Genomic DNA, 15,549 nt, shown 5'->3' on the forward strand with positions numbered 1-15,549 from the left:
ATTAGTTGAAGAAATATGTTTTTTATTTCAACCATGATGATTCATTTACCACTGTCATTTTTTTTACTAGATAGATACATCTTGCAAGAGAAATTCTTAAAATATATCTTTCAACACATACAACTTTGGTCATAAATATAAGGCATCCCTCAATTTATTGCATTTTTGTAGAAAAAGATGGTAATAAAAGCTAAAGAAAGACTAACAAAATATTAAAAATATTACAAAAATAAATATTATTTTTCAATAAAACTGTTTCTCAATTTATTTTTCTTTAGATAAAACGTCAATTTGAGGAGAGGAAAGATGCTTCATACTTGTAATCAAGACTGTACATATATTTTTTCCTTTTCTTTCTCTTTGCAATAATTTAGTAAACCTCTGTTCAATTTGTTCTACAAATCACTTTGGTAGCTACTGAATCAAACTTGTTTAGGCACTATCATCCGAGATATTTGGATCATAGTCTGGGTCGTCGTCGTCATCATCTAAATCTAAATCATCCAGATTTTGGAACAAGCTCTCGTCTACCTTTACAGCATCACCTGTACAATCAAAGTTACACAACGTGCAATATATCAGTATCTTTTGAATGAGAGTCAAAATTAAAGCGATTTAAGAAAACAAAACGTAATAAATTACCGTCATCTAAGAATTTAAGATCCGACTGATCCAATGTCTTGTCGGTCATAAATAATTCCCTGCCTGTTAACTTCTTGCCCTCGCGATCCGCCAATTCTCTCCGTTTTGTGTAGCCCATTTCTTCGTCGAACTTCTCCTTCCAGCTTAGGAAAGACTCCACGGTTACACGGGTTCCCTCAAATCGTCTCTATGAAAGCAAGAAATTGCACATTATTACAATTGTATGTCTATCATATATGTGGATATATTCGGTATGCCTTACCCTTTCCGCCTCCTCTTCTTCTTTCAGCTTTTGTGCCGCAGTCTCTTCTCTCCTGAGTTTTATTTTATCCCACTGTACATTAAGCCACTCCTGAGCCGCGCTAACCAATGTAAAAACCATTACCATTCCAAGATTTTCATTCATCTGTTCGGCCAAGTGTGCCTTGAACTTCTCATCATCGCCATCCTCGAGATTCTCTTGCTCCGTGATTGATATGAGCAGCGGCTCGTCCGGGTATTTGGACGTGTACGTGAATTCTAATCGACAACCGAGACCGTTGCCAGTTTCTGGCTCGTATTCCTCCGTCTTGATTGGTATAGCGAATGTGTAAAACGGCTCTGTTGCTAAAACTGTAATAACGTACACGCTTGTATTACTCGTTATTAATAAAAATTTAAACAAGATACTGACGGACTCTCGTACTTGAAATTAAGGACAAAAAGAGGCTAATGAGAGTCAAGCGCGGTCAGTGCGCAAAAAATCAATTTTTAACAATACTTGTAAATACATATAGACATCTAGATGTTTCGGCTTAGGTTCGAGCCATCTTCAGCAGTACGAAATCTCAAATGAAGTCTCCACACACATGCCAAGATTAATAGTTATCCAGTGCGTGTCTTAAAAATTGATTTTTTACGCACTATTAAGTACCACGATTGACTCTCATTAACCTCTTCTTGTCCTTATAATAATAAAAATTTATTATTGAACATTTATAATATTATCGTTATAGATTTCATCTGCTTCAGGATCTTCAGGATCAGATTGGAGGTTACAGGTTGGTATTTTGACAATATACTCACTCTCCAATTCCCCGCAATAAATCGACTCCAAAGCCTCGATCTCGTTGACCTGCTCATCCTTGTAGTCCATGCTCAATAAAATAAATACGATCTCTAAGCGCTATCGGCACTAAAAACATACAATTTGCAACTTTCAGCGAGCAACAAATATCATATCAAGCCGTCCGCGTGTGAGTGTGTGACATGAGTAATTTTGCAGGGATTTTCTCTAGACTTTTCGCGAGAAATTCGAGCTAATGTCCTCTTACGTAATATTGTCAAAACGATTCGAATAAACTGGACGATATGGCGATATGTAAGCTAGTTACATTACCGACAAGATACTTATATTGAAGATCAACATCCTTTCAGGAGTTGATGTGGCTGTTTAGTATTTCTAAAATTTAAGCATATTGGTAATAATATAATATATTTATGTTAATAATCGCAAATTTATGTCAAAATTGATAACATCGACACTCTGTAATTACCTCCAGGCTCTCCGGACTCTTATTGGCCGGCATGAAAATTTTTAATTTACCCAGGATTGACCAGTACCGGTTTAAGGGGGGACTAAGGGGGCTGTAGCCCTGTGCCCCATCTTTCTAGGGGGCCCCTTATAAGCTTAAAATTATTAATTTCAATAATAAAAAATAAATATCGATCCACTATGATTGATATTAGACTATCGTCATTTAGCATTATTATCTACAGAAAGCAAACTGCTGAAAAATCTTGATTTTAATCAATAAATTTACGTACAATAAACCAAGAAAAAAAGTTTTAAGTAATACTGTAATTTCAATAAAATGTGAATTATTTTCATATGTTATTACTTTTCAGTATTCAAAACTGTCTTGTACCTTTTAAGCAGAAACGACAAAAGTCATACGAATAATCACATTTTTTAAATAGCAAATGCAAAATATGTGTGTATTTAAATCATTGTTGTTATTTAATAATAAGAGGGTCCATTTTAATATTAGTCCCTGGGCCAAAAATATTTTAAGCCGACTGTGAGGCTGACGGTCTTTAACAGTATATATATATATATCGTCGGTGTATATATACATTATAATTATTATCCAAGTAACACAAGTCGATACAAGTATCGTTTTATCTTTGTTACTCACTAAATGCTAAGAAGGATAGAATGACGTTTATGTCGATTTGTGTCACCAAATGGAAAGCACTCATTCAAAACATCTAGCTATATAATATATACATATAGTTCGATAAACAGTCCCGAATGATAACGCGGAGATGCAGGACTGCATTCAGGAATTCACGGTACATTATGTTATTCTTGTTATTCACCGAATGTTAAATAAGGATAATATTAATATCTAGATACACCTAGGCGAACGAAGTTTCTGAACGCAGCCCAGATGGAGTTGCTTAGGGAAGAACATATCGATAAAATACAATTGTCGATCGCTGTTCTACGTAGTTGAGATAAATTGGGGGCGCTGATGTCACTAGGTATCGATATAAATGCTTGCGATTCTCGAAGTGAACACGCTTGAATATTTCCGCGAATTTTCCATGGCGAACGGAAAGATTTTGTTGAGAGCGGTTGAGGGTCCGGTCCGAGACTGATAGCGTAACTTGGTATGTCCGTTATGAGCTTCTAAGAGACGTCTAGCCAAGAGGTACACATATGCGTACGTTTTTGGATACAGGTAACAGAAATAGAGTAATATCACGTTGAATATATGTACTTAATGTGAAAAAAATCTTGTATGATAAAAGACGTTAGCTCTTGTTGCAAAAAGAAACTTATCATGAGGAGGCCGAAAGAAACATTATAATGGCCGCTTACTTCACGTAATCTAACAATACCCTTTCGGTGTACTTCTTCCCCATTACCGTAGCTTTGTTTTTTTTATTCTCTTTGTGCACTGTTGCTTTTTGTCTCTCTGTTAAAAACTCGATACATTTCCGTTAGGTTGGCTGGTAGTTGACTATCTCTCGACGGTGATGTGAAGAAATATGTTTAACGACCTTTCGCGAAGATCCGAGAGTGATAAAAGTACGCATTTGCAAGTTAAATGCACAAAGGACTTTGTTGCTATCGACCACGAGAAGAAGTTCGAAAACTGGTCTTTCGTAAGGCATTAGCCACTAACGTATGTATAACTAATTTATCACAACAGAATGGCACAGACAAAAAACAAGAGGGACATGACACGAGCAAACGATAATAACAAGTTAAAAACGTTGAAAGGTCTTCGTACATGTAAGGTTGTATTACATAACATTGCTTTAGATAAAGATCTAGTTCAACGTTATCAATTGCATCTCTCCGAAAAGAGAACGGAGAAATTAGAGCACTCGTCGTCGTGTATCAATACGTCTAAAGGTTCTTCTAATGTACGGATAAAAAAGGAAAACATATGGGAAGATAGTACGCAGGATAAGACTTTTCGTAGAAGGGGTCGTCCGAAAAAATTAACTCAATGGAAAAATGAAGAATGTAAAAATGTTAATGAATTTTTAGACGATGTATCGTTGTCAGTGTACCGTCAGAATCGCAAACTAATTCAGCCAGGATTTATAGCGCAGAAGAAGCAATTGAAGCATGATAATAGTGATAAATCCTTTTTATTGAGTAAAAGTTGTGATGAAACATCTACCATATCTTCATGTAGTTATGCAGAAACGAAGACTGTGCCATTAAATAATAGAAAACATATTAATAAAAAAACAAAAGGGCAAAAGGCAAAATGGACTAGAGGGGGAAAAAAGCCAAAGTTTATTAAATCAGGTAACATGATAAACTTTATATTTATGTTGTATCGGATAGTATATGTAATGTTTTATTTTATTCATTTTCTTTTAATAAATAGATACAAATATGACATCGATGCAAGTCAGTTCCAACAGTGACAATTATTTGGATGAAAAGAATTTAAATACTACTGATAACGTCAAGATGCAAGAGATAAGCGAAACCATCAAGAAGTGTACAAATATGATACGTAATTCGTACAGTGTTAGTAATGGGAAAGTTTGCAATCTAAAAATGGAACAATGCATAAAGAATCAAAACAGTATGTATATATTAATTTTTGTATTTGATAATATTATGAGAAGGCAAGACATTCAAAAATTTATAATTTAAAATGTCTTTAAAAAAATATTTTGTTTTTTAGCTAAATTTTCAGATATAATTGACACAGATGTAGGAAGTAAAATTTCTGAAACATCTGACGATACTGAGACTGATCTTATTAAGCCTAAAGATGCAAGTTTTTCAGTAAAAAATCTTTTTGCTGTATATAATAAAATGTATGGATCTCAAGATCAAGAAACAACAGCAAAAACAAAATTAAGCAAAGAAACTACATCTTCGGTTATAGACAGTACTGTACAAACAACAAATGTTTCAGAATCATTTACTTTAAGTCACATCTGTCCAACGTCTAAGCCTAATCATGTAACTAAGAAATCATCTAATTTTCTTACAACAAAAATTGAAAAACAATGTGCGAATAATGCAAGGACAACTAAAAAAAACTTACCAAAAATAACTGAAGATCATATTTTACCAAAAGGTACGATAAAAATTGTGAAAGTAAGTAGTGACGACAGCTTACAGAGTAGTGCTTCTGAGCAAAATAGGTCTAGCAATACTAACAGCAGTATGAAGCAAATTTCTCACATTGATACACTTGAATTCACAAATGTTCTCAAAGAAAAAAAATATCACACATCTGAAATAGATACATCAATCGATATATTGAAAGTATCAAAATCTACATCAGCTCTTAACAATAATATTAATTCACAAAATAAGAATACAGATAATAATGAATTTCATAGTACAAGAATTGATCGTGAAAACATCAATTCTTTGATAGAAATAAAAAATAACATTCATAATAATGTAAATGTTAGTGATGTTGACAGTATATCAACAGAAATATATGAAAAATGCACTTTAAATTGCCAAAAACAATTGAATAGACTACATAATGGTGAAGAGAACATATTACAGGGTGATAAAAGTAACAAAATAAATTCTGTTGAAAACATTTTAAACAAGAACACTTCAAACCTTGTGGACGAAAGTGAAAGCTGTAATGTCAACAGCTCATTAATATTTGCTAAAAATGAAGCAACAAAACAGAATCGAAAACGTATTGCAGAGGAAACTGCTTTAAAGTTGGAAAATAAAAAAAAGAGATTAATATTAAATAGAACCGTTTGGCTGCAAAATAATGAAACACATGATAAATCATTAAATAATCAAGAATCTAATAATCTTCCAAATACAATAGTAACAGTAGAATCAAACATATCCGAAAAAGATGTTTCCAGACAAAAAACGGATTTACGAGAACATTTGAATAAAAAAAGATTGAAATTTCCCGAACTATCGAAACTTGAAACTGAAATTAATAATAAAAATAGTGTAGAGTCTAAGCAAACAATTTTAAATGATAAAAATGACAGAACTACTCCAACAAAGGCAACAAAGAAAAAAGAATTTCACAGACCGCTCTTTTTCGACGACAAAGAACCAAATTTAAATAAAACTTTGAATAAAGAGAAAGATATCCAAACCATCCCAATTAACAACAATCACACGGAACGTGCTGATAGCACGTTACAGAACATAGAAGAAACGCAACATTTAAGTCAAAAGACAGAAACAGAAAAAAGTGGTGATCACGAAAATAATAATATACAAGAATGTACGAATAGCAAAAGTGATGATAAAAATGATGATAATGATGATGGTGATTGCATTTCTCTGTTTGCAGAATCCATGGACATGACTTTGTAAGTATAAATTTTAAAAAAATGTAACGAAATTATATATTATATTGTAATATTTTATAACTTCCTAAAAGGTTTATATAATTTTTTTAATGAATATATTTTACAATTTAATAATAAATCAATCTCTGTCTTATAAGTTACTTATAAGTTACGATGTTTGCAATAATTAAAATTTTAATTTTTTTTACAGTTATGAAAATTCATTTGAAAAAGAACCAAATAAAGATTCAAAAAACAAATCAATTAAATCTTTACATTCTGATGAACCATACATAATGACTACCAGCAGTTTTAATAAATATGTAAAACAAAATGCAACAGAATTTAATAAGGAGTATGAACAATGTGTAAAAGATAGTGTAGAAAAATTGAATAGAGCTGATGAAACAAAAAGAGAGTTCAACAATCAATCGAGACAGACTATGCGCACAAATTGTGTATCTGAAACTAGAATTGCATCAAAAGTAATACCTGAAACTAAAAACGTGGAAATACCAAAATGCCAATTGTTAAAAAAGAATACTCTTAGGAACTTTATACATGGATATTGCTTTACAAGGTTAAAGAAAGGTTTCTGTAACTTCACTCAATGTAGATACAAACACGAGGTATACTTATTCATTATTTTGTTTCCTTGTATATAATTGCTTGTACACTGATATTTTATATAAAATCTCATTTCTAGCTTTCGGATCTCTTTAAAGTAATTTATTTGGAAGACGATAAAACGATAGTAAATATCCTGCAAGAGGCATTGTATTTTGGTTATAATTTTTTTTGCAAAACATTATATGTAACAGTATTGCGAAAATTAACGACTAATCAAATTTTAGTCGTGTACCAAATGTTTCATTCAGATATTCATGTAAATGAAGAATTTACACATTCAATAAAGAGAGATATCATTCGGGATATTATTAAGGAACTGTTAAACCGGCGGTTGTCATTACAAACGATCGTAAATTACTTGCTAGAATACATTACGACCAATGACCCGAATAATCTTGTAAACATATTAACATGTATTGAACAGTATATCAAACGTGGTGAATATTGGAGTACTGTAAAAAATTTAATTATGAGATTGCCTCCTGATAACTTGAAACATGTCGTTCAAAAGATATTGCTCGATTGCAAAGAGAGTAAATCAATTGACGTTGAAGATATTTACGATAACTTAATAAGTAAAGTTCCGCACATTATATTAATATCAATGGTGGACAAAGGCTTATTGGAACATTTCGAAAGATTGCGTAATGAAAAAACTAAAAATAACTCCGGTCCTACGATTCAGAATTTTGGAGAAAACTTGTGGGAAACTATTGCATCTCCCGACGGAAGTGTGAACTTATCTCAGACAGAATCACCAAGACATGACGATACTTTTATAAACAAAAGTACAAATGAAATTAAGAATGCAGCGGAAATGAACGGAGAATTTTACACTTTACAACCTATCGGTAATTGTTTATTTTATTGTTAATTGTGTGAAGAAAAGAAAAAGGGGAACATGCAATTGTATTTCAATGATTTTCCATGGAAAATATATGTACAGGGTGTTGCACATACATATTAGGCAGTGTGACGGGTTGCGCAGCAGACTTTGCTCCTTTGCAGGGGCAGACGCGGCTCAGTAATACTAAAAACTAAAGTAAATACTCAATACTTACTAAGCTGCACCTGCCTCTGCAAGTCTGCCGCACAACTTGTTATACTGCCTAATGTGTCATGCATCTATATATATATATATATATATATGCATGCAACACCCTGTATATATATTTTCCATGGAAAATCTTTGAAATACACTGCATACATACGACTATTATATATATGTACATATTTGTTTCCAGATTTTGATTTACCTGAAACACGATCGGTTCATAGAAATAGTACGCATCTCTGGAAATTTTATGTGGATTTAGACAGATTTAAAAAGGGACTTTTACATAATGATTATGATTATGTTATTAAAATTTTAAGAAAATATGCAGAAAAGGAAGATGATAAGCAAGAAAATACATTTTTTGTTCGCGCTTGTTGTACTATACTTCGAACAGAGGTAAAACGTTCAGACCAACACTTAAAAAACATCATACGTCGCACAGGTAATAAATATTTTAATAATAAAAAAAATACATATCAATAAGATAATATAGATTGTATTATAATATATATATATATATATATATATATATATATATTGTGTAAACGATCTTTACTTTTATTGAAGTCTTTTTTCCCCTCTTATTGTTCGTATTTCACATTAGTGATCAAGTAGTTAACTTGAAGATCAACTTCTATATTCTATGATAAACTATTATTACTATGCACATGTAGAAATAAAGCTTACATATGCCGTAGTACACATAATATATATTATTTTATAGATTTTAAGTATTAAAAGTTTATATATATATAAGGATAATTTTTTATTAATAATAGAAATAACTAAGACTTTCTACATCTTTTTTTTACTTACTAACGACAGTCTATAATTTTTTTCCACTTAAATGCATTAAATTATAAAAGAATATTCTTTTTATTGATTGAGTAACTTACAGTGTATGTATTGGACATATTTTATGTATCACACATGTAACGTATTATAATAAAATAAATAAAATAAACTTTAGACTACAAATTTTATTTATAATTTTACCTAATTTACACATTTGGACTTTTCAGTCCAAATTGGCATCTTCGACATTCTAGGAAAAATCTTATTTGAGATAGGATTAGACATTCTGACCTGTTTAGTGGACGATCGGGCTTGGGGGCTTGCATTATGTTTGCTTCAATCACTTAATATACATGATTTACCATGTAATGCTACGTATTACTTGCTGTCGGCTGAGATTTATTTAGCTAACAAAAAAGCGCTAACAGCATACGATTTACTTAAATGTGAGTTTACTTTGCACAGTTCGATCGTTTTTAGAAATTTTAATATACAAATGATAATATATGCGTTTTTTATGAGAAATATTGGCAATATAAAAATATCCATTCAATAAATACTCTTAATATTATCTTAATATATAAAATTCTTTAATATAATTGACTTTTAAACATTCTTGACATTATGAACACTCTTGAATTGTCAATTATAAAAATTCGACATGTGGAATACATTTCAAATTAATTTTTTTTCTTTTATTGTTATTCATCTTATAAATATATTATTTATTTATCTGTATTAATTTTTTCAGACAAGAATATTATATGTACTAGTCGTCATAAGTGGTATGTTAAAAGTACCATTAACGATGAGTCTGTACGGAACAAAATCATACACATTTTATTGGATTCATTTTGTAATCAATTTGTTGAACAAGCTTTCTTTCTTTTTAAATTTTTACTTAAAGATCAATGCAGTCAGTATTACCCAATAGGTAAAGTAAAATTTTACATGCACATATTCTTATATGAAAAAGATTCGGTATACTCTTATTTCATAAATTAATTATAATTATTACTCTTAATGACATAACAATAAAAAATATCGTTTTTTTAGATTTATCTAGTTACGTGGACAAATTAATAATGTTATCTTTGTCAAAAAAAGATGCCAATTTAATTACAGAGATGGCCAACTTAATACTTAAATATACCTTTATGTTAAGTACAGCAACGTGTCGTGCACTAATTTCAACATTAATTCACATGGACGAAAATCTAGCTAGACAAATATATAATTACGCAGAAGTCATAGGTATCTATCCAGCAGTGAAGGTAAATATATATAATTGTCTTTATTTATAGATTGATACAATTTGTAAAAAAAAGAGGCTATAACTCTAATTTATAAAAACTTTTTCTCTAACATATTTAATATGTTAGCATATTTTTTTCTTAACATTAATAATGTTTACATTATTTAACTATTTATTAAATTAATATATTTATTATATATTCATACAATATAGCTGTGGCCAGTAACGTGCATCATTATAAATACTAATTTGACAGAGGAAGAAATATATCTTACATTTCTGCAATTATTAAAAAATCTTATAATAAATTTTGGACATGCGATTGAGTTTGCTAAACCTCATCAAATCAAAGTGTACCTTATCCTGGAGGTAAGCACATTTTTATAAACGAAATTCTGACAAATTATGTTTAACATTTTATACAAGGTCCGGCCGAATAATATGTACAAGCGGGCACGACGTATTTCCTTATGAAAAAAAATAAGTAAAAAATGTAGAATAAAATTTTTTAATTTTCTGCTTTATCGAGAAAATCGAGTTTAAAAATTCGCTGCGTACACATGTTACAACTAAGGCTTATCGAGCAACTTATAACTCGTATCGTGTTTATAAACAATGTCTACACGGCATTTGAAAACTACTGAGTTCGAACACAAAGAAAAAATTAACCCCAAAAAAAAAGGTTTTCTTGCCCGTTTTTTTTTTGGGCCCTTGATTTTGAGACTAGACTGTATGCCAAATAGTACCTTATAATGTGATATTAATCAAAGAAGTTTCAGGTTGAGGTGATAATTGTTATCAAGCTGGAAGGGAGTCACTTATTTACGTCTCTTTACACGAAAACTCGATTTTTTTACAACCAAAACGAGTGTTATTTACATAAAATTGATATCAACTTCTTAAAATACCGAATCTCGCAAATCTGTGATAATTCTATAATGTGATATTTCTATAACTTTGATTTCATCTCCCCCTCCCTCCTCCAGCTCTGATAACAATCACCTCATCTTGAAATTTCTTTATAATTAATTTCTCATTATAAGGTATCATTTAGCACATAGTTCAGTTTCAAAATTAAAGGCCTAAAAAAACGCGATTTTTTGGGTCACTCTTTTTAATAAACAAAATTTTATTTATCGATTACAGAATTGCTACGGTACAAAAGATCCATATTCTAAAAGACCGCTCCACTCTGAATTATTTTTCGATCGGGAAAACTTCGATTAGGATATCGCTCTGTAATAGCGAACAGTAGGATAAATCATTATTATTAGACTCCCAAAGCCCGGATCATATCCTCCCTGTTCATGTAGCTCATAGTCATGGTATTTTAACGAAAACTAATTTGGCATAGTAGAGCGTTGTTTATAAACACGATACGTATTGTACGTCACTCAACGAATCGTACCTTAACTATAACAGCATACATACGAGGAGATTTTCAAACTGGATTTTCTCGAAAACTAAGCCGAAAATAAAAAAAATTATATTCTACATTTTTTTTCATAAGGAATTATGTCGCGTCTGCTTGTACATATTATTCGGCTGGAACCTGTATATCTGGCATATTAATCAGTATATTACTCTGCTGACAAAATATCCTTTTTATTTTATATAATTTGTACTGTAGTTCAATCACATATCTTATATTATTAATTTACAGATAAAATCGATTAATGAACAGTCTTATTACGCAGAATTACAGAACCATAATAATAAAGCTATTACAGACACAAAAGCATTAATCAGAAACGTTTTAAAAAAACGGTTTGATCCACCTATATTATTAATGCCAGTTAATAGTAAGAGTAGAATATGTAAATTACAAAGCAAAAGTGTTATAAATTATTTAAAAACCGAACATTGTAATTAATATCGTACTTCTTTATTCTTGGATAACAGTGCATTATGAGATCAAGTAACAGATTAATATCTGTTTATTAGTATCAACTAATATTAACTATTAAAAAGAAAAACTGAAAAGTACTGTGCGATATTGCTCTAACTTCTTAAAAAAAATCTAAAAAAGATATTTTATTTTATAACGTTGAGCATATTCATTCTTTATATTTAGTTTAATTGAAAACTCAAAACAAATTTTTTAACCACTAGACTTGGATATTAATGAAAAATGTGCGCATAAAATATTTAGAAAATATATTATTACTTTCATATACTTTATTTACAATTTTTTATATTATTTCTCTATTATGTGACGTTGAGTTTAAGAGGACACAGTTTTGTTTATTCATTTTTATTTTTTTTTTTTATATTACAGACATTTTTGCAACTTTATTAATCATTTTATCATGCAGAGACACAAGTATGTTTTATTGTTCACATGTCAATTTTATATGTAAATTTTTATCTAAACTCATCTATTAACTTTGTATGTATAAAATTATACATAGTAAATAAAGATATAAATAAACAAGTTTAAGAATTTTTGTATACATATAGTAATTAATTCACATTAGTGTATATTTATCTGACGCAGAAAATAATATGAACATGTAAACATATTGTATAATTTCTGTAAATTTTTGTAATAAATGCTATATTTCAATCACAAATGCTTTTATGAATACTTTTATAAATACAGACGAATTTACTTTAAAATTACTTTTATTAATTTTTTATAATTGAATATTGCATTATAGTTTTTTGACATTTGTGTAAATGTTAAAGAAAATATTTTATACAGGAACACAATGGTAATAATCATAAATTACTAGAAATGCGTTTCATTTCCCTATTTTGACTATACAAAATAGCACAAAAAATATATTTTTTTATATACTTTTTTATATATTCTTTATGCAACTTAAAAACTTAATACTATTATATAAGCAAAAGATTTCTTATCATTAAAGTGATTTTTAAAAATAGAATTAATAAGTACTGTGTGCACATGTGCATAAATCTTAATCAAATTCAGGTATATCATCAAAAGAATAACCAGGTACTTTCTGATACGCTAAAATAGCTACTCTCATATGATAAGCCCCTGGTATGAACATCAAGGCCCCTAAAATTATCACTGGCCACATCCGATCTGAATACTGCAACATAAACAGAATTTTCGTTTTACCAATGTATGATTTTGATAGGTACTAAAATAATCAATACATTTTCGTATCTTTAAATGTAACTACTCTTTAACTTCATATCTTAAATATTTAAATCTATTAGAGTATATACTAGATAAGACATTACTTGCTTAAAATTATTTAAATATGTCACAGTACAACTATAATTTTATATAATCTACAATATAATAAAATAAGCCTTACTTTTGAATCAATGTGTCCACTCACAATCAAGCTTCCCATAATGAGCATAATAGTGCCTCCGACGAACAGCAAAGCTGCTAACGTAATAGCTTTCCATGGTATTTTTACTGGTGGGCTTACAAACTAAAATATAAGAAATATCACTTTACTGTCATGCAATAATTTTGATATAATTTTTTATTTTATATCATTAATAAAAAAAGATGAAATTAAATAATATATTCTTAAGCGCAATAATAATGCAAATAAACTGGACTTTATTAAATGCCAAGTTGTGCTTTTTTACTCACCTGTGAATCAAAGAAACCATTATCGGTTTCTGTAAGTTGTGTATAATCCACGTTGTTAAATTGTCTGTCACTTTGAACTTTTTTTCTGCACATACTCGCTTTATGGATGTAGTCTGAAAAAAATAAACCACCATAAGATTTCTATTAAATTTTTTTATTTTTCTTATTAAGAAATTTCATTATAAAACTTTTGTTTGTTCATAATATATTACTGCATAACTATGTATTTATATTAAAATATATGTATAACTGCAATAATTTCATCATTTGTCTCATCTAAGCATATTATGTCAAACATAAAAAAAATAAAAATAAAAATGTAGAAAAATACAAGTTTTTCTAATAAAATTTGCTTTGAATTTTCATTCGCGCTTTGCAAATATAAGCTACTTGTCTTTCGTAATGCAAAATTGCGATCAGTTTATATTGATGAAATGCGTCTTAACGAAGTAAACCAGACTAACGCGTCAAGAATCATTTTGCTTCGTTCGACAAAAACAAGTATATACTTTCGTATTCAATTCCTAATCAATATTGCCTAGAAAAGGATTTGAGCGCGTTGACTATCAATTTTATAATGTGTATGGAATTAATTATTCGGACGACATTTACATCACATTAATCTCCGATGAGTTTGTCAGAGAAGCGAAAGGTTTTTCTTTCCGTCAAGTATGTAAAAATTCAACCGACTCACAATCAGAACTGTCATCTTCGATATATGTATATACATAACATAATAAAGTAGGAACGAAAGCAGTCTATCTCTAACCTATTGAAGAAACCGCAATTACAGTTACAAATTTGGTTTTTGATCGTGCAAACGTCGAAGGTCAATATATTTCGCAGGAAATTACAATATACAATTAAATATTACATTCAAAAAAAGATTTTTAATTTTCTCTCTCTTTTCAGTTCTAACGAAGCGTCAAGTGTTTTGTATGTACTTGTACATACATATATTTTATATTAAATAAATAACAAGGACTATTACCATTAAATTATTTCGCGGTGATCATATTCATGCCTGTTGAAGAGAGAGTCTTTCGTAAATAAAATTATATACTACGCCGTGTCCAAGACGTTACGTCAAACGTATATTATCACTGTCGTGACCACAAGCAACAAAAATAGCGCACACGTATGAAGATAGGAGATAAGTATGATTCGTCGAATCGCTCGAAGATGGCGTTACTGTATTCGCTGTTCACCGCTGCTATCTATGATCGAAAATGAAACTAATTAAAAGATGCGTTCCGTTTTATGCATTTTTTACATATATGATCACTGACGAAATACTATTAAAGACCAACATTCTTACAGAGTTAGCGTAGCTGTTTAGCAATTGCTAAAATTTAAGCAATTACTAATTAGTCAATAATATATTATTAATTTTATGATTTATTATTAGACCAATATTTTTTTCTATATATTACATCTTGTTATACAACAGTTAATTTTATTTTAAACTATTTTTACATATATATATACATACATACATATATACAGTAAGTGTCCCATTTTATATTAAACAGTCACATATTTGGAAATTGCGAGGTTTGAGAGAAAAATGTTTCAGACAAAAGTTGTAGAGTTTCGATGGGAACATAAGATGATAACATTGGTCTGACTCTGAATGGCGTCGTCAAGGTCAGCACACTGCACAAGGTCACTTTGAATTTTTTAAATGAAACCCCCTCCCATTTTTCGTTGCATATTCTTGTAGCTTATTTCGAGAGCTTTCCAAAACACATAGATAAAATATATTTTAGTTAAGTA

At 29.9% G+C, this 15,549-nt stretch overlaps 3 protein-coding genes across 5 annotated transcripts; 1 reads left to right on the top strand and 2 right to left on the bottom strand.

Moving 5' to 3' along the window:
- Positions 1-5: 5 nt before the first annotated feature.
- LOC105458124 (RWD domain-containing protein 1) lies at positions 6-1,970 on the bottom strand. The gene is made up of 4 exons (XM_011703196.1): positions 1,708-1,970; positions 905-1,254; positions 643-829; positions 6-545 (listed from the first exon to the last, which is right to left on the bottom strand). Exons 1-4 carry the CDS (start codon positions 1,775-1,777, stop codon positions 433-435), a joined length of 720 nt encoding a protein of 239 aa, XP_011701498.1. The 5' UTR covers positions 1,778-1,970; the 3' UTR covers positions 6-432.
- A 1,183-nt stretch (positions 1,971-3,153) lies between these two features.
- On the top strand, positions 3,154-12,268 carry LOC105458125 (protein PFC0760c-like). 3 transcript variants are annotated; one of them, XM_011703198.1, is made up of 12 exons: positions 3,154-3,338; positions 3,635-4,453; positions 4,536-4,739; positions 4,842-6,474; positions 6,665-7,082; positions 7,160-7,934; positions 8,328-8,582; positions 9,163-9,381; positions 9,687-9,869; positions 9,992-10,209; positions 10,404-10,559; positions 11,854-12,268. In XM_011703198.1, exons 2-12 carry the CDS (start codon positions 3,844-3,846, stop codon positions 12,061-12,063), a joined length of 4,881 nt encoding a protein of 1,626 aa, XP_011701500.1. In that variant the 5' UTR covers positions 3,154-3,338; positions 3,635-3,843; the 3' UTR covers positions 12,064-12,268. The 3 variants fall into 3 exon arrangements, with proteins under 3 accessions (XP_011701500.1, XP_011701499.1, XP_011701501.1); XM_011703197.1 differs by having other exon boundaries at positions 3,155-3,368; XM_011703199.1 differs by lacking the exon at positions 9,163-9,381 and having other exon boundaries at positions 3,155-3,368.
- A 621-nt stretch (positions 12,269-12,889) lies between these two features.
- On the bottom strand, positions 12,890-14,909 carry LOC105458126 (transmembrane protein 230). The gene is made up of 4 exons (XM_011703200.1): positions 14,765-14,909; positions 13,774-13,886; positions 13,484-13,606; positions 12,890-13,252 (listed from the first exon to the last, which is right to left on the bottom strand). The coding sequence occupies exons 2-4, from the start codon at positions 13,864-13,866 to the stop codon at positions 13,115-13,117; spliced, it is 354 nt and encodes a 117-aa protein (XP_011701502.1). The 5' UTR covers positions 13,867-13,886; positions 14,765-14,909; the 3' UTR covers positions 12,890-13,114.
- Between the last annotated feature and the right edge of the window lie 640 nt (positions 14,910-15,549).

The sequence above is a fragment of the Wasmannia auropunctata genome, unplaced genomic scaffold (assembly GCF_000956235.1).
Source record: "Wasmannia auropunctata unplaced genomic scaffold, wasmannia.A_1.0 LD334670.1, whole genome shotgun sequence".
NCBI classification, from domain to species: Eukaryota; Metazoa; Arthropoda; class Insecta; order Hymenoptera; family Formicidae; genus Wasmannia; species Wasmannia auropunctata.